The sequence below is a fragment of the Cyprinus carpio genome, chromosome B17, assembly GCF_018340385.1.
Source record: "Cyprinus carpio isolate SPL01 chromosome B17, ASM1834038v1, whole genome shotgun sequence".
Taxonomy (NCBI): Eukaryota; Metazoa; Chordata; class Actinopteri; order Cypriniformes; family Cyprinidae; genus Cyprinus; species Cyprinus carpio.
This window is the reverse complement of record NC_056613.1, coordinates 12,523,949-12,543,465: the sequence shown is the minus strand read 5'-3', so window position 1 is coordinate 12,543,465 and position 19,517 is coordinate 12,523,949. Positions and strand designations below refer to the sequence as shown.

Sequence of the window (19,517 nt, the reverse complement as noted above, 5' to 3'; positions counted from 1 at the left end):
GACACAAGGCAACTCACAACATAGACTTGGATGCCATTAGAGGATCACATGCATCTGGGTTGGCTCAGACAGAGAATCATTTTTTATTGCGTCCTATTATGTTACAGTGTTTGGAAATAATAACCCTGCCATTTCTCTCAGAATTATTTCCTTACACCAGCTGGAATATGGTGCGAAAGACACAGCAGGTGTGATGATGGTATTATACAGTAGCAGCTGAAAAGAACAAAAAAATAGCTAATCATCTTGTTTTAGCAGTAAACGCAGCATATCATCAGACTAAAGGCTCACTGCAGCTTTAATATCGCAGTTTATTGGTTTACGGTTTATGGATCAGGACTGAATATCCACTCAGAAGATGAGAAGCAATCCTGCAAAGAGGTGGAGCGAATATCTGCCAGTCAGAAGTGCTCGGAAAAGCAATTTAATTTAAACATACTAAATGATCTGCCACTGAGTGAGGCCTATTTATTTAACAGGTCCTCATAAAACACAAGATTTGTCAGTCCCCAGTGAGGCCCTGAACTCAGATAGATAAAACACTGCCGTTGAAGGGTCTACAGTACTGTGTTGGGAAAGACAATATTCTGCTGTCCCGTTTATTATGTTCTCTACCCTCAGGCAAAACTCCAGACAGGTTCATTTAGAAGTGTAGCAACAAACAGATATTTAACTAGGTGAGTAAGTGAGACAAAATTGTGGCAGAAACATCTGCAATAAACAGTTTTTGTTTCTAGAATCTTCACAAGCATCCATAAGCCTAGGGTCCGAAAAAAATATCCCTTTCCATTGCATTACATTAATGTTTGAGCTACAGTAAAGCCTCTTGTATAAATAAAAATATATTAACTGTTATCAACATTGATAATAATAAATGTTTCTTGAGTACCAAATCATTGTATTGGAATGATTTCTAAAGTATCATGTGACACTGAAGACTGAAGTAATGGCTGCAGAAAATTCAGCACTGTCATCACAGGAGTAAATTCAATTTTAAAACATATTCAAATAAATATATTCAAAATTATACTTTTTTTTAGTTTAGTTTGTAATTTTGTTTTTGTTCTGACAACTGGGTCACCTCTGACCTCTGTGACTAGACTTTATAGCCCTTTCCGGCTTTACAGTACACATGCCAGGCTATACAAGGATGTCATCCGTCACAACAACTTAACCCTGCGTCCCTCACAGTTGCCACTGTCGTCATAACTAGCATGTCCAAGTGCGTGCTAGCCTCATTTTGGTAATCTCATTGAGACCGAGACAGACAGACGGGGCCTCTCTCTCTATATAAGCTCTGATCTGAGCAAGACAGTGATAGACGTGCAGTCCTACCAGAGTGAGCACTATTCTCTGAGAAGCCTCCCTTCAGAAGGAGAGAAACAAGGAACCAGAGGAAGAGGTCCTGCTCACAAGGCCTAGGGACTAAATTGATATGTTTTTTGGTCTCTCGCGTCCTACTTTAGGACACATCCGCTGCTTGCAGGTGAGTAAAAGAATCTTATGAATAAAAAAAAAAATCAGAAACATACAGATAAACTGAAAGAATCATCTGCAGATGATTTAAAGTTTTGTATATGTATGTGTATTTACACCTACATTGGGGCAGAACTGCAGGGCTAAACTCATTAAGCTTCCTGGATGTTGATGTAATGGTGAATAATCTTTTTGTTCTATAATTCAAGAATTTTTACAACGTTCCACATGGTCTGATTTCAATCGCTATTATCTCAAATTAGGCCTTTAATTGACCATTATTGCATTAGAAAACTGTTGTAATTACAATCCATTTTAAGTTGTTGAATTATCATGATGATTTTCTTTAGTGAGATCTTTAATTATTTAACCATTTAATATTTCACAGCCAAACTAAATGAGTCATCAGTCAGACAGGTTAAGGTGTTTCTAATTGAACGTGACCTGAAGGTTAATGTTTTTCAGTTCATCATACAATATAACCACTCTCTTACAGACGTCCGCCGTACAGACTGTGACCCAAAGTGCTCACGATCTCGTAGTGCCGCGGGTGGCTGTTTTTCTGGGTGCATTGGGAATTGCGATGTCTGGATACAGCTCTCGCCAGCTCGCTGTTCACCACCGTCCTTCCACACGCATCCTGCACTGGATGTCCAAACCTGCCATTAATGTCGATAGCCCTGGTTCCCCAGGTCGAGCCCGTCTGGATTCAGCCAAGACTTCAATGGCATCCGTCAAAAAAGATGAACAGGATCAACCAATCAAAAGCACAGTTGACACCGAGCAACCTGTGAAGGCATCACCTGACATATGAAAACAAACAAAAAAAAAACCTTCAGCCATACAAGGGACTTGTGAGGTCTTACTGTGTAAGATGGAGCATAGTCAATAATTTAGTCTGTGGTTATTTGGAAGTGCCTTTGTACAAGAAAGCCAGTTTGCCCTGATTAGATTGTGTGTATTTATGAGGTTTTGCACAAATGATTCAGCAGATATGTGATAACGACCAACTGTCGGTTTGCTGATGAGTCATACATTAAGCTGACATCCTTGTAAAAAATCACCTGCATTTTTTAAAAATATGTCTAAATATACAGGCATATTGGTTTGATGATATCATGCTGGAGTGATATTCTGAAATCCACTGAATTTTAATATGCTGAATCAAGCCCACATACCAAGAATAATTTGCACGTTGGTCAATTGCGTCCTAATGACTGGCTCTTTACTTAGAAATGTATTTACAGTCACAATAACACCCACCGTGACAGGCATGTTTCCAAGCTAAACCACTTCCTGAAGATTAGTTTGCTGAATTTATTTACTAGGGCTTGTTAATGGGATATAAACATACAGGTAGGCTGTGAATGAGTCAGGAGCTGATTTATTGACTTGATTTTCAGGTCTTCCAGAGAGAATAGGGTGTGTTAAAAACAGTACTGTATACAGCACACAGAATGCAACTACATGCAGATATTTGGGATGCTTGTTCCGTTATGTTTTGTACTATGTATAATCTTTTTAAATGCTTATTTTAGCTGTTTTATATGGCTACAGTATTACAGCCCTAATATCGGTGTCTATCTTATAAAACAATACAAAAAAAAAATGCTGTGTATGAATTTACATGTTATGCAATAAAAATAAATATATATATATATGTATATATAAAAATCATTTCATAATCAAAAGTCATTTAGTTTCACGGTGTATGTTTTTGTTTATGTTTTTTTTTTTCACTTAAGTTTATTGCATTGTAGTCATTTAGGTCAGATAAGCTAAAAGCTAAATGACATTATCATAAACGTCTGTTGCTCCTCAAGGTAAGCCTTTAAATTAGGATTAGGGTCAGCATCAGGTCAGAAATGAAGGTTAGGGTGAACTGACAGTCTGCTTATAGAGTTCGTTAAGCTTTATAAATTATTCACCTGAACTAACATAACACATAATAATGATGATGTTTATGAGAAGACTGTACTCACACGTGACTCCTGATGGAAAGAGTGAATTAACGTTACACAGGCTGTTAAATGTGATTTGTCGCTCCTTCAAAAGCTGAGGACAATAAGATCATTTGAATGAAACTAGATCTAGTTCACGCCGTCTCCAGCAGTTGACTAACGTTACTCCTCAGTCCTCATGAGGGGGCAAAAGGACGGTTTTTAACCGGGCTTCATACCCACATCCTGCAGTCTGCTCATGCTCTGCTCTCGTCCCTTAAAGCGGTGCGACTCCACCAGCGACAACATGTAGAACTTGGAAGTCTGTCCCGGTGAATACAAGACCTTCGATTAGGTGTGTAAGCGACAAAACTATCCATTATTATTGTTTTCGCTATCGTATGGGTATATATATTAGTCATTTGTATAAGAATTATATGCGGTAAATTTTATCCTGTATTGTAATGCTGTCTGTTCGTGTAATCTTGTCAATTGCTTGTTTTTATTATCTTGCTTTAAAGTTGGTGTTGTTATTACGACTTCATTAACTTATTAAAAGTTCCTGGTTCACTGAAGTGGTATTATAAGTAATTTAGCTATAAAGTAGGCTAGTAGAGGCTGGAAATTAAGTGTTGTAACTGCTGTAAGTAAGTTTTAACTAATTAGAAATGGGGGGGGGGGTGTGAAGTGGTTAATTGTTGTTTTAATCCTGATCTGTTCTATTAGATTACAACAGTAGCCTATTAATTAATTAAACTGATTAGACTACAAAAATATTTTTACATACTAAGCAATAAAAACAATTAGCCTACGTTATTAAAACTGTTAGTAGTATTATCAGTATTAACAGTAATTCTTAAAATCGTCATGCTAGTTCTGTTGGGATCAAAATGATAGCAAATTTAATTCCTTGTTTGTTTTGTTTCTTTAAAAAAACAATCCTATACGTTGTACACTTTAGACTGAGTGTCTACTTATTATTATGCAAACAGTACAGTTTACTTTACCTGTTGAACATACAGTGATGTAAGTTAATGTCATTATTGTTGGGTTCTTTAGAAACCAATCAAATGGTGCCATTTATCAGTTGTCTTGATATTATGTTGACCAGCAAAAACTGTGAATATTAATAAGCCAAAGGGATTATTAGTATGTCTCTTCTGTAGCCTACAAGACCCAATTTTATATTCTATATGTTATTGATTTTGAATTGACATATAGAATATAATTTTACAACACTCCCTGGTCTCTCACAGCAATGTAAGTTTAGCACTGTCGATGGGCTTTTGCATTTTCATGCAAAGTTTACCTCAAACCTCATTCAAATTTCCCTGCCATTGGTGCAGAGCTTTCTGAATTTCTCAGAACTCAGTACGAGCAGAAATAGTAATACAAAATCTTATATATATATTACTTTACTGAGTTACTGATATGTAGATTTGGAAACACCACTCTGTTATTTGGATATTAGATCCAGAGTTGGACAAAGACCACGTGTGTGAATAAATTATGTGTATGATTTTTTTTGACTCATCCTCTAGAGTGAAACAAGCTGTTGGTAACATGGGGAATAACTCTGGAAGAGAGCGACATGGGTCTTCAGGTAACTTGCTCTTGACAACAAGTACACACACACACACACACACACACACACACATATTCTGTGTTTTATTGAGATACCCCCAAGGTGCAGGGACATACAAAATATTTTTTCAAAAGAGAAAAAATATCAACAGAGACAGAGAGATATATAAACATAAAAAATAAGGAAAGAAAAGAGTGCTGTGTGAAGCAGGTATGTGAATGTTGAATATTGAAAAAGAAAGAACTGCAGGAGAGTTATTAAATGTAAGAGAGAGAGAAAGAGTCATTATTGGAATACTGTATTGTACATTCTTCCCTGTTATTGGTGGTGTCCAGAGCCCTCAGACTCACTGACTCAGCAAACCTTTCCCACCAAGAGAGAAGACAAAGACTTCTTAATGAAGAACACCCACGCACACACTCACACGTGTTCAATCAAATCTGTTCCTGTTGGTTCTTATTCAAAAAAAGCAAATAGTGAAACCTGCCTTTTTTTAGAAATCTTTTTTCATAAATGATTAGTTTAACCAAAATTATTAATTTACTCATTCCAAACTCGTGTGATTTACTTTTGTACATGGTGCAAGTGTCATAAATTTAGTTTTTATGAAGCTATAAAATAGCTTTGTGCAAAGAACAGATAAAAATGTAAGTTGTTTTTTGCCAAAATTTACCAATGGAGTATGAAAAATAAATAGATTTTCTTTTTTATTGCAACATTACAATGGAAATTATATACAACATTGTTTGATGATGATGGATTTTACAGAGCTTAAGGGAATAGCAAAAAAAAAAAAAATTATAATACAAAATGCAAAGAGCTTCCATGGACTCTCAAAATAATGGAAAAATTCTGCTTAAAATCTAGTTATTATGTCCTTCATACAGAATTCTTACTAAGTTGACTGATCTGAGAAGGAAATGTAAGAAAAGAAATGCATGCAATTTATTTTTATTTATTTATTATTATTATTTAAAAATGCATTTTAAAATGCATTAAAAAAAATCTTGAGTCATTCTTTTAAAAGATGTTTAGATGTTTTGTATGTAAAAGGAAGAAAAGAAATGTGTTTGGTTAGGTAGTTTGTTTTATCTATATAAAGGGTAAAGAGACAAAAAAATCTGTATTAGATTTCATTTGGTAGTCACATAATTCTGTACCCAGACAGTGTCTTCTTGTCTCCTGAAACCATTTATATATTAACCACACTCTGAACATCCTATGAATAACAGAAATAAAATTTCATTTCTATGACAGACTAATCTACATACAGAAGTTATCATGTCAGGAAATGTTTTATTTTAATGGACATCTGTCAATTCTAAGAGCTCATCCTCTCTCTCACTATAGGCACTGCAGCGGAAACATATGAAACACCTCCCACCTCACCATATAGTGTTGTTACTACCTGCTCACCAACCACACAATTGGTGTCCATTTCCAACTGTACAAGCACAGCCACCCCTGAAACAGCTCAAGACGCTCTGAGCTCCACCAATCAGAATGACGAGCCATTGCTGGACTGCAGGACAGGGCCTGAAAAGGAGGCTGAGGAGGAACTTAAGATGACAGAATCACCTGGGCAGGTGTCTTATCCCTCAGATGCGTGTATGAATGGAGACACAGAAGTGGACCCAAACCTTCTACAGGAGTGTTTGAACACACTGCAGCTGAACAACATTGAAGAATCCACGCACATATTAAATGGTGAGATAGACAGTCACACTATTTCCATTCATTCATCAAATGAAGCATGTACATGTTTACATTAACTACATATACTCTTAAACATGTTGAATAAATGTTGTACACATAATAACATTCTCAGTGTATTACTGTACATACATTCAGGGGTCTCATCTGTTCTGATCATGGACAGCAGGAAGGAAAAAATGCTCAATGCAAATAATAAAATGCAGTTAACCAAATAAGCGTGCATATTTATATTTGGCTTGTCTTTTGTTGTTGAAATCGCTTTGCAGAAGATTTAGACATTTTCGAAAACCGTAAAAGGAAATACAACCCAGAGTACATCAAATATAACTTATTTATTTTATTTATTTTATTTTATTTTATTTATGCCACTTGATATCCAATATTAAATCTGGGTCCTGAAGAATAACCTTTTAAAAACCACTAATACCTTTATAGATTTTTATTCACAGCTGCTGTTTGCATAGTGTTTATTAAACAGTTGTATCACTTTTATCATATTCCTGTGGGTTTATAAAGGCAGTAAACCATTTGAGGTCATGCACTGCAATGGTTTTACTACTGTTGTAAACTTAAAGTAACACATTTCCTTTTGTGGTTTATTGCTTTATTATGTGCATAGCAAATACTAATATTATTTATAATGTGATTAATATTGAGAACCATTTTTTGTATGTTTTTCAGATTTGTTAAAATGTTTTCTGGTGGAGAGGGAGAAGATGAAGGAGGAACTGAGAAGTTGTAAGGAGAAGATTCAGGTGAATCACATTTGCTTCTTTTTGTAGCATCCATGTACTCTCAACTGACACATTGTGTCTCAGCTGCTCCAAATCCTGACATTCAGTTTGTGCTTGACACTTTGGTTTCTAAAATTCCCTCTTTTGAAGACATTGTTGACACATTGTTCACAGAAGTGCAGGTCAAGGATTGTCTGATAACAGCCTGTCAGCTTCAGCAAAGGCTTATAGGACATGCAATCCTACAAATGACTCCTTTCCTGTCTTAGCTGAGGAATGGACATTGTTTTTGTGAGCGTTTGTGTTTATGTTATGGTTCTCTAACATGGGCCTAATCTGATAGTCTCAAGGAATCAGATTTAAAAAAATCTATTTTTGACAGGAATGAGGAAGAGAGGGAGGATAAAGAAAGGGACAGCAAAGGAAATCATTATTCCTTGCATAGATTTCTGAATAGATAGATTTAGTATGAAAGAAAGAGAAAGTTTATTCAAATTAGTTAGAGCAACTTGTAAAACAACAAAACAGTTCTCTGGTCTTAAAGTACCTATACAGGCTGTCAGGCCTGCAGAAGTAGTAGGAGTAATTGAGACGCAGATGGAAACAGGGAGTGAACGGGAGATACTGAGGGGGATGTGGGAAATTCTGTTCAGCTCTTGCAAGAACAAAACTTTTTTGTTTGGCCACTGTGACAGCAGAAGTCAGCATGTAACGACTCACTGACCAAACAACAGAGTGAATGTGTGTTACTGCCCAGCCTTCTAACATATCTTTACAAATCAACTCAACCACTAATCACGCTTACATGAACTTAGTTGAACCAAATTAATAATAGGACAATCAAGTCTCCTTTATTTTATAGTGTTTTTTTACAATAGTGATTATTTCAAAGCAGCTTTACAGTATTAAACAGGAAATTAAAGACTCAATCATGCAAACTTCAAAAATTGGAAAAATTCTGAGGCAAGACAGTAGTGTTATTATTCAGCTCCAGTCAGTTCAGTGTTGGTTCAGTTCAGTTCAATAACTGTGTAAAGTTCAGACAGTAGTGCCATTATTCAGCTCAATTCAGTTCAAGTTTTGTTCTGATCCAATAGTGTCAGGGCAGTTATATTATTTTGCAACAGACATTGGGAGAAACCAGGCTCAGTTGGAGGACTAGTTATCCTCTGGCCAATTGATCTTTTCAATTTAAATTTAATTTTTTTATGAAATTGCAGTGTTTATTATAAATGATTTATCTGTGCATATAATAAAAAAAAACTCATGTGCCCTCATAATCTTTAATCAGAAAAAATTAACTTCCCCTCCCTCTCACAATCAATTTTTTGTGCACTGGTGCAAGAGCGGGACAATAATTAGCAAATGACAACAATCCAATAAATTCCCAAAACAGTCCTGCTGTACATACACCATTCAAGATGCCATTTAACTTGGATATATGTCAGAATACAAATGAAACTTCAGTCACTATTTCCACAAAATTTCATTAAAATGACCCTTTAATCTGTCTGAAATCAGAGTTTTGCAGAGTTTTCCCGATGTTTTTTTATTTTTTATTTTTTAAAGTCAGACTGACAAAGCCAAATAAATGCAATTGTAGCATGATTTCATCCAGCATGTGTCCAGCATGCGTACAACAGCAAGGCCAAAAGTAGACTACAATTGGCCTTGCTGTTGTGCGCTTTCTCCAGAAGACAGAGATGATGAACATGTATATGACAACTTTCATATTCACTCATAAGATTTAGAGTCACTCTCTGTGTAATATTCCCTGTTTCATTTTGACCTAAATCTCTCACGCAATGTCAACCATCTCTCTCGCTCTGCTGGACATTGCTAAAATGCTAAAACCCATGTGCTAACAATGACTATACTCACAAAGCACAAAATATGTTATGGGTGTGTGTGTGTGTTTGATGGGTGGTGGTGGGTCCCTTCATCTGCAGCTTTTGTTTCAATCTTACACACACACATTATGAACGTAAGAAGCTGACGGATCAGTTCCAGATGGACTGCGCTGAATGCAGGAGTCACACGCTGGCTTTGGGTTCGGCTGGAAAAAGCTTTCCAAAGTGTATTAGACCATTGTGTCAGACGCACTTGACTGTGGGTGCTTTTCTGTGTGTGTAGTCGAGTGTAGCAATTATGTAGTGTGTATGTGTGTGCGAGGGGTTGTCAAGTAGGGTGAGAGAGTCACACTCTATCCACCCCCACACACACTGTACGAAAACCCTAAAAAAAAAAAAAAAAAAGCTTCTTATCATCATGGGTGTGGTACTTCCTTAGAAATCCCACTGAGTCAATGAGCTGATGTCTAAAACATCACCACTGTCCAGAGAGAGAGAGCGAGAGTGAGAGGGAGGTGAGGTCATTTTCTGTCCTGTCTGGATGACTGGAAAGCTGTGAGTGTGAGCAGAGAAAGACAGAATTTAATGACTTAAAAAAGGTTGGATGATTGCCAACATGTGTTAATGTTGTTGCACTGCGTTCTTATTCATCAATAAAACTAAGTGTCTTTTCACAGCAAATGGTTCAGGAATTAAACCGGCTAATAGGAATAGAGTTATTTTGCATCATAAGGTAAAATGCTTGAAAATCCCTCCTGTGACAGACCGTTCTTATTATGAAGTCATTGAGGATGCGTTATATCACTAGTAATAATCACTGGTCTTTTCATTTCCTTAAAAAGCTGGAATACACTACAAAACTTTTGCCCTGAAGCTAGTTGCAGAAAGTCAAAGACAGCTTGCAGATTTTGGTCAGTCAGAGCAGAAAATGGCATAGTGTAAAATGGGCACAGACAGATTTTTTAGCTTCTGACTGATTGAGTCGCTCACTGATTCCAGTCGGAGGATATCAAATGTGTTTGATATTTTGAGCTGATTTTATAAAACATTGTTTTCATTTGGCATGCATCCCCTCGCAACGAGGCACATGTTTTTGCCTGAGTTTGTTGTTCCGATTTTGGAATAACTTGAAAGTCTGATTTTCAGTCATTTAGATTTTTTTTCTTGTTGTAGCCATTTACAAAGTCAGCAGATGTATGACGCCTAGTGTTTTAAAATCTGTTCAGATATGTGACCCTGGTCCACAAAACCAGTCATAAGGGTCGATTTTTTGAAATTGAGATTTGTGCACCATCTCAAAGATGAATACATAAGCTTTCCATTGATGTATTGTTTGTTATGATAGCACAATATTTGGCCGAGATACAACAATTTGAAAATCTGGAATCTGAGGGTGCAAAAAAAATCTAAATAGTGAGAAAATCACCTTTAAATTTGTCAAAATGAAGTTCTTAGCAATGCATATTACTAATCAAAAATTAAGTTTTGATATATTTACAGTAGGAAATTTTCAAAATATCTTTATGGAACTTGATCTTTACCTAATATCCTAATGATTTTTGGCATAAAAGAAAAATCTATAATTTTGACCCATACAGTGTATTTTTTGGCTATTGCTACAAATATACCACAGTGACTTAAGACTGGTTTTGTGGTCCAGGGTCACATATTATACAACATGTAGTGCATTCTTTAGTGTATTCCAGAAGCGAGATATTTAATACTGGTTTGAAATATTAATTGTAACATAAATAAGTTAAACTACAGATTATATAAAAAAAGAATAATTGTAGTGCATAAAATACTACAAAGTGTGTAGTCAACAATTTTACATTGTGCTTTGCCAAATATTTTAAAGGGTTTAAAATTTAAACACATTGCAGAAATACCTAAATACCCCCCAATGTCTGTGTTCCTATATTAGATAGACTCTTATGAGTGTGTCAGAGAAGGTGTAATGTTGTGTATTCTTGCTATAATCAGCTCCAGCTGGGTTCTGGAGGCCTCGGAGTGATGAAGAGGGTCCTGAGACTTTCCCTGCTCTCTCTCTCTCTCTCTCTCCTCCTACTCTGTTTCCATCCTCCTTCAGTGTTATTTGTTTAGACAAAGCTGGGGTCTTCAACCTTTTTCAGGCTAAGGTTCTAATGTCAAATTTATGAAAACAAGCATATAGTATCAATGTATACATACTTATGATGCTTTCGCTGTTATGATGCTTACATTGTAAATCCATTAAAATAAACATCACAGAAGTCAAGAACCATATAATTTTATAACTTTGGCTAAAGGTAACATACCAGTATTTTTGTTTAATGTAGATTTTTTCTTTGTTTCTCACAAAATAATAGCTCTATCTCATAGCAGTCTTCCAGTTGGTCTTATGTCTCAAAGTTTCTACATACAGTAGTTGTTCTCCACCCTTTCATCTTATTAACTTTTTCTTTTCTTTTTTTCTTATGAATTTCCCCTCGATTTTGGAATCTTTTGTCCTAAATGACTTTGCCTGCATATTGTCCTCACCTTTCTCTGTTTTATGTTATTGTAATTTGATTTTTCACAATAACGAGTCACTCACTTCGATAACTTTAGTAGTCAGTCATTTGTCTTTATATGAGTCAGTTTCTCTCTGGCTGAATCAGCACAGAGTTTCAGTCAGTTCTAATGAGAGAGAGACAAGAAATGAAATAGATGATGAAAGAGAGAGAAAGAAAGAATGATCAGTCATGATGTTTTTAAATTGTGATAAAATTAAATTTTGTGTTTACATGTGCTATTATTCTAGACAATCACTTGTATTTCTTGACATCTAACTACTGAGAAATCACTTTATTGTCAGGACATGCACAAGGCTGCAAGCAGAGAAGGATTCCTGAGTGTGTGTGTGTGTGTGTGTGTGTGTGAATATGAAATGGCCCTGGACCACTGCATGTAAATAGTACAGGATACGTTTCGTGTCTCTGAAAGAGCACTCATTACTGATCTTGCTGAGACGTGCAGAACAAGCTCAGATTTCTAAGAGTGAAGTTTAATGTAAGCATATTGTGTGTAAGTGTGTGTTTAGCAAACAGTAAGCGGTGGACATCAGCACAGTATGATCACCATAGCGGTGAGATTCACAACAAACCTTTTGACCTCATAGAATCACAGCTGAGTCACAACTCTATCCAAGAGGAAAACAATCATATCCTGGGTCTACTGCTCTGATCTCAAAGACCAGAGACCCACTTCCTCCTAGTAATACTGTCTGTTTTGGAATAGAGTAAAGACACCTTGAGAAACAGGTTTTTTTTTCTTTCTTTTTTTTCTTTTTTAGCATATGTGAACAGCAATGTTCCCATCAAATTGGTATATAGATTTGAATATATTGTATTTATTTTATTATAAAACATTTAATTAAAAGATTTATTTTTATTAGTTAGAATAATTTAATATTGTAGTTATTTAATTATATATACGTATAATATTTAAATTGATAACATACTAATTAATATGATTATTGTTATCTCATTCTGTAGGCAGAACGTGAGGAGTGGCAGCAATTCCAGGCTGACCTGAAGGTGGCGCTGGTGGTTTCAGACAGACTGAGGGCAGAAGCTGAGGAAGAGCTAAGTACTTTAAGAGCAGCAAGGCAGGACCTGGGCACACAGCTAGCCAATGCCTTGCAGAGTCGCCAGGAGGTCGAAAGTCAATTGGAGAGCCTCAGAATTGAGCTGGAGCAGAGCAAGCAGAAACTGAAGCAGGTCACAGGCAGCCACCAGGGGGCGCCGGCAATGAGGGGCCTAGAGAGACAAGTGGAGGGTTATGGGAAGAGAACCGGACCAGAAGATCAACTGTGGACTGATGAAATGAAGAGAAAAAGAGAAATGCGCATCTCTGGTACTTCAGAGAGGTCAAGGTGAGTGTTATCCAGTTATGTCAAACATTGCCAAAAAATAAATCCTATACATACAGTGGTGGCCAAAATTATTAGAACACTAGTATTTCACCAGCTAAAAACTAAATAAATAAATAAAGGTTTTAAGTCAGTTATTTCTATCTTTTGCTGTAGTGTGTCAATAGGAAATATCAGTTTACATTTCCAAACATTCAATTTGCCATTAATTGTATTTCTTTGTATTTTAAATTAGTGTTTGGATGGTGTTTCCGTTAATAACAGCTTTGATTTGGAATGAATCTGTTGAGTGAATGATAAAATAATTCAGTACTCTAAAGCCCCGTTCACAACCCCGGCGACACAGAGCGACATAATCCCATTCATTTTCAATGGAAAGCTGGCGACTTCCAGCGACACGAGCCACAGTGACCGTTGGCGATGGAATGTGGGCGTGTCAAGCGATGCGAGTCAATCGACAAAAGTTCCGAATTCTTCAACTTTATGCAAATTAGCAGCGAATTTCGCAAGCGCCAACCAATGGCAGAGAAGTCAGCGGAGAGCACGCGATTCATCTGCTGTAGTGGAGTGTTATGGGGTAACTAGGCGACCAGTAGTGAGAACGCCCACTAGTGACCTCAATTGCCAGCCACAAGCAACGAAAAAGTCGCTGATGGTGTGAACGGGGCTTAACAGATGCTCACTCATCACTACCTACTGATGTAATTATGAACACTCAAAGAATAAATAAGTTTCTTGTTGATCTGAATCAAAAGAGCACAGTTGATGCATGCCTTAGACATATCTGATTTGTCCGATAGACAACATTGTTTAGTGATTCTAAATGATTCATTGTGTACAGTCCACAGTCTGTCAAAGAGACAGTGTGGCCCATGTTACATTCATGGATCATTCCATCATTTTGCAGGAGCCTGTGCCGGATGCCCTCAGATTACCCTGATGTTGTTGTTAATGGTACTTCTCAACCTTCTGTTACTATGACAACAGTATGTGTGAGTAGAAAACCTAAAAAGATTTCCTTTTCTGCTATTTTCAGTCTTTCATTTTTGGATATTTATGATTATGTATCTAAAATATTTAACAGTAAATATTAGTAAACGGTGTCTAATAACTTCAGACTTCTCAGAGCAAGACTCAAGCAGTAAGTTCAGACAAACAGAACAACAAGACCAGCTCCAATAGAGGTGTGTAGGTTCCATTTACACAATATCCAGTTGACTGGATTTCACTGAATATTTGTTCCTTTGCTAGCATACCAAACTCATACGGACGCAAATGATTTATTTCGTGTGCATGTCTATGCATGTCCAACAGATAAGAAAGTGGAGAATTCACTCCTACAGACATGCAACTCTTCGGTTTTAGATGTGGCAAAACAGATCAACAGAACAAGGTGAATCAAACACTGTTATCTGTTTTTCCACCCTTTGTTCATGAGAAACATTATAGTAATTTGTCAGATAATAGAGAACTGACATGAATTGGCTTTCCCATCAGGACACAGGAGGATTTCCCATCAGGACTCAGGTCACTGAGGCTTCATGGCAGCTCCAGGCGGAACTCCCTGCTTTGCTGGTGTCAAGGCAGAACTCAGGGATACAAGGTACTCAATTCAACCAAACTAAACTAAATAGCTGACAGATCAAACTTGGCAGTCGGCCACACATCCCCTAGCCTCAGACAGTATAGACCACCCACAATCCTTTCACTGACTGTCTGATGCACATTGTACACACAACTGAAAAGCACTTTCTCAGTCTGGAAAGCTCTAGACTGACACACAGGGTATTTTTTTTTTACCAGTCTGCCTGCAAGAGGAAGCCTGGAAGTCATGTTTATAAGTTACTGGGTTGAAACAACAAACGCCTTTTTTAAAGATTGAAATAGTCACTGAATTTCCTAAAGGTCCGTTTTTTTTTTTTTTTTTTTTTTTTTTTTTTTTTGAGACATGTAATAGCAAGTAAGCTAGATTTACACTGCAATTTAAAACTTTAGGGTCAGTACAATTTTTTAAAAGTAATTTATTATGTAGCAGAATTAGTATATTTATATTGAAATGTATATATGCATTCAGCAAAAATGCATTAAATGAATGAAAATTGACAGTAAAGACACTTATAATGTTACAAAAAAAATCTATTTCAAATAAAAAGTTGTTCTATTAATAAAAGAATCGAGAGAAAAAAAAAAAAAAATATATATATATATATATATATATAATATATATATATATATATATATATATATTATATATCACTGTTTTTACTGTATTTTGATCAACATGCAGCCTTGGACATAAGAGACTGTATTGGTTATGTATATCCTGTTGTGTTTATCTGTAAAATAATAGGGACTTTTTTGCTTACCATGTAGAATATATATATATATATACAGGTCCTTCTCAAAAAATTAGCATATTGTGAAAAAGTTCATTATTTTCCATAATGTAATGATAAAAATTAAACTTTCATATATTTTAGATTCATTGCACACCAACTGAAATATTTCAGGTCTTTTATTGTTTTAATACTGATGAGTTTTGGCATACAGCTCATGAAAACCCAAAATTCCTATCTCAAAAAATTAGCATATTTCATCCGACCAATAAAAGAAAAGTGTTTTTAATACAAAAAAAGTCACCTTCAAATAATTATGTTCATTTATGCACTCAATACTTGGTCGGGAATCCTTTTGCAGAAATGACTGCTTCAATGCTGCGTGGCATGGAGGCAATCAGCCTGTGGCACTGCTGAGGTGTTATGGAGGCCCAGGATGCTTCGATAGCGGCCTTAAGCTCATCCAGAGTGTTGGGTCTTGCGTCTCTCAACTTTCTCTTCACAATATCCCACACAGATTTCTCTATGGGGTTCAGGTCAGGAGAGTTGGCAGGCCAATTGAGCACAGTAATACCACGGTCAGTAAACCATTTACCAGTGGTTTTGGCACTGTGGGCAGGTGCCAGGTCGTGCTGAAAAACGAAATCTTCATCTCCATAAAGCTTTTCAGCAGATGGAAGCATGAAGTGCTCCAAAATCTCCTGATAGCTAGCTGCATTGACCCTGCCCTTGATAAAACACAGTGGACCCACACCAGCAGCTGACATGGCACCCCAGACCATCACTGACTGTGGGTAATTGACACTGGACTTCAAGGCATTTTGGCATTTCCTTCTCCCCAGTCTTCCTCCAGACTCTGGCACCTTGATTTCCGAATGACATGCAAAATTTGCTTTCATCCGAAAAAAAGTACTTTGGACCACTGAGCAACAGTCCAGTGCTGCTTCTCTGTAGCCCAGGTCAGGCGCTTCTGCCGCTGTTTCTGGTTCAAAAGCACACGCCTGTGCACGGTGGCTCTGGATGTTTCTACTCCAGACTCAGTCCACTGCTTCCGCAGGTCCCCCAAGGTCTGGAATCGGTCCTTCTCCACAATCTTCCTCAGGGTCCGGTCACCTCTTCTCGTTGTGCAGCGTTTTTTGCCACACTTTTTCCTTCCCACAGACTTCCCACTAAGGTGCCTTGATACAGCACTCTGGGAACAGCCTATTCGTTCAGAAATTTCTTTCTGTGTCTTACCCTCTCGCTTGAGGGTGTCAATGATGGCCTTCTGGACAGCAGTCAGGTCGGCAGTCTTACCCATGATTGCGGTTTTGAGTAATGAACCAGGCTGGGAGTTTTTAAAAGCCTCAGGAATCTTTTGCAGGTGTTTAGAGTTAATTAGTTGATTCAGATGATTAGGTTAATAGCTCGTTTAGAGAACCTTTTCATGATATGCTAATTTTTTGAGATAGGAATTTTGGGTTTTCATGAGCTGTATGCCAAAATCATCAGTATTAAAACAATAAAAGACCTGAAATATTTCAGTTGGTGTGCAATGAATCTAAAATATATGAAAGTTTAATTTTTATCATTACATTATGGAAAATAATTAACTTTTTCACAATATGCTAATTTTTTGAGAGGGACCTGTATGTCTAGATATCTGCCTGTTTCTGTCTTATTTTGCTGCCCCCTGTCTTTCTTTCAGAATATTGAGATAACTAATTTCAGCAGTTGCTGGGTGGATGGTTTGGCCTTTTGTGCGATTTACCACAGTTACCTCCCCTCTCACATACCATATGACAAACTCAGTCCAGAGAATAAGGTAATACACACTTCATACACATGGCTTGCATGCAAACATATTAACATAAGGGTTATGATAATGGTGATGATTTTATCCACAGAAAGAGAATCTCGCTCTTGCATTCCAGACTGGAGAAGGTTTTGGAATCTCTGCATCACTGGTGGGTGAACTTGAGTTTTTTTCTGAACAGTTGTATTTAATTTCATAACTCAATCATGTGATTACTACACCCTGATTCCACTACCAAACGAATCAAGCAATGCACTATTAATTAGTTCCAGCTTGAATAAAAAAAAAAATCTTTCAGATATTGGTGCTGACTTCAGAAGAGAATAAGAAACTTGACAGGCAAGATGTGAATAGGACTCAATCGTGATTGAATAGTCATGTGAATAACTTAGATATGATTGGTTAGATATGTAATTGGCTCATAAATGATTGGCTAAACAGAGAATTACTCAGACATGACTGACCGGATATGTAAATGCCTGACATGATTGGCTGATATTATAATGACACAATCGTGATTCAAAAAATAACTCAAACATGATTCATGGAAATTATGCAAATATGACTATTAGTATGATTTCGTGTGGTTGTTCATTTCTGATATATTATCTTTCATTGTGGTTCCTCAGACGGTGGAGGAAATGCTAAAAGAAGAAGCACCGGACTGGCACAGAGTTCTGGAATATGTAGAGAGCATCTACCGCCACTTTGAGATGTGATACTGTGAATATATACACGTCCTGAGCCTTTATACCGTGATCACGAATGCTTTCAAAATTCCACCACAGTAACAGTATATTCTCATAGGGGACCACACGACTTCAAGCAACCTTAAAGTGGACCTGAAAGTTCATCTTTAGCTGTTGGTCCGCGATCAGATTTTTTAAAGTAACTAAGAGGTTTGTATTAGAGAAGGTTTTGCTGGTTAGCATGGCCTGCTAACACTGCCACATATTTTGACTTCTTGCAAGCAACAAATGAATTGCTTGTTTCATTATATTATACTGAAGAGCTGTCAAATGGACTTAATGGCTTTTTGTTTTTTCTTGTTGTGCCATTAACCAATCAGCATTTACAGCTGAGGTGATTAGCTCAAAAATGTTGTGCCAAGAACTGAAAGCCTGAATAGGAAGCAAGCAGGTTGCTTAATTCTGGGGACCCTGCACCAATTTTGCATTCACATCACTGAGATGAACTAGAATGCTATTGAATGGCTTGTCCTAGTATTATAGATCTCCTAAGAAAGGCTGGAGTGTCAGGGTAAAGAAGGGTTTTGAGTTGGATGAGTAGTCTCCATCAAAATGACTGTTTTGTTTGTTATTGCTGCTTTCTGCCCTCTGTTGGTTTTCATTTGGTATTGCAGTTTCAATTTGTCTGTTTGTCATTTTGCTCTTTTTTATTCAGATTCTTATACAGTAAGACCTGGATTACAGTATAAATCTCAAATCACACAAAGCATTACTCCTGTATGTGTGCCATGTTTTTTGCTGCGATCTGATTAAGGAACCGAGCTGTAATATCATCCTGTTTTGTTGTCTTTGAGCCCCCAAACCATCAGTGATACTCTGACACCAAAGTACCATTAGTGTGATGTAGATATTAAAGGAAAATAAGATTCCAAAGACAAGCATTAATAAATCAATGTTTTGTTTTTAATGTTTAGGTCTGTTTTTCTTAACGCGAATTCAGACATGCAGTTTTCCCCGACAAATTTGTGAGGCTTGGCAAGACTGTTTACGTGAGAATGTGTAGGAAAAATGTTGGACTAAAGAAAAATATTAGTGAATTAGATTCAACAACCTCGAATGTCACTGGTTGCGCAAAATTATTCTGGCACAAAAATGTACACACAAAATTGTTTCTCCATTCTCTCTGTCGCTGTTAGAAATGTATTCCTACTTATTTTTATATTCCTAATTTCAGTTTTAGACTAAAGACGTGGTCTTTGATATATGGAAGTTCCTGTTTTAAAATGACCGAATAAAGACCAGCTGACTGACATATGATTATTGGATTCAACCACTTAACCATGGGACAGACACGTCATAATGAAAGTTATGTGCGTAAGGGAAAATATTTCTCCTTTGTTGATGTAAAATTTCCATAATAAAAGTTTCTTGGAGAAGGCTTGATTAATCTAGGTCCTACTTAATGTTGGTACTGTACATAAATATATATTACTTAGTTAAATGT

At 36.7% G+C, this 19,517-nt stretch overlaps 2 protein-coding genes across 2 annotated transcripts; both read left to right on the top strand.

Annotated features, from left to right (window-relative positions):
• Window positions 1-1,309: 1,309 nt before the first annotated feature.
• On the top strand, window positions 1,310-3,132 carry zgc:193593 (uncharacterized protein LOC564090 homolog). Its single transcript, XM_042742307.1, has 2 exons — window positions 1,310-1,486; window positions 1,973-3,132. Exons 1-2 carry the CDS (start codon window positions 1,436-1,438, stop codon window positions 2,288-2,290), a joined length of 369 nt encoding a protein of 122 aa, XP_042598241.1. The 5' UTR covers window positions 1,310-1,435; the 3' UTR covers window positions 2,291-3,132.
• A 320-nt stretch (window positions 3,133-3,452) lies between these two features.
• Window positions 3,453-18,972, top strand: si:ch211-195o20.7 (cytospin-A). The gene is made up of 12 exons (XM_042742306.1): window positions 3,453-3,771; window positions 4,958-5,019; window positions 6,352-6,708; window positions 7,399-7,472; window positions 12,817-13,196; window positions 14,101-14,185; window positions 14,311-14,377; window positions 14,508-14,586; window positions 14,691-14,796; window positions 17,217-17,333; window positions 17,416-17,475; window positions 17,954-18,972. Exons 2-12 carry the CDS (start codon window positions 4,980-4,982, stop codon window positions 18,041-18,043), a joined length of 1,455 nt encoding a protein of 484 aa, XP_042598240.1. The 5' UTR covers window positions 3,453-3,771; window positions 4,958-4,979; the 3' UTR covers window positions 18,044-18,972.
• Window positions 18,973-19,517: the final 545 nt, after the last annotated feature.

Excerpts from the sequence above, each read along its gene's own strand:
- si:ch211-195o20.7 (XM_042742306.1), top strand. The coding sequence starts at position 4,980 with ATGGGGAATAACTCTGGAAGAGAGCGACATGGGTCTTCAG. Across the intron at positions 6,709-7,398 it reads ATCCACGCACATATTAAATG|ATTTGTTAAAATGTTTTCTG; the intron begins GTGAGATAGACA and ends TATGTTTTTCAG. Across the intron at positions 7,473-12,816 it reads GTTGTAAGGAGAAGATTCAG|GCAGAACGTGAGGAGTGGCA; the intron begins GTGAATCACATT and ends CTCATTCTGTAG.
- zgc:193593 (XM_042742307.1), top strand. The coding sequence starts at position 1,436 with ATGTTTTTTGGTCTCTCGCGTCCTACTTTAGGACACATCCGCTGCTTG. Across the intron at positions 1,487-1,972 it reads GACACATCCGCTGCTTGCAG|ACGTCCGCCGTACAGACTGT; the intron begins GTGAGTAAAAGA and ends ACTCTCTTACAG.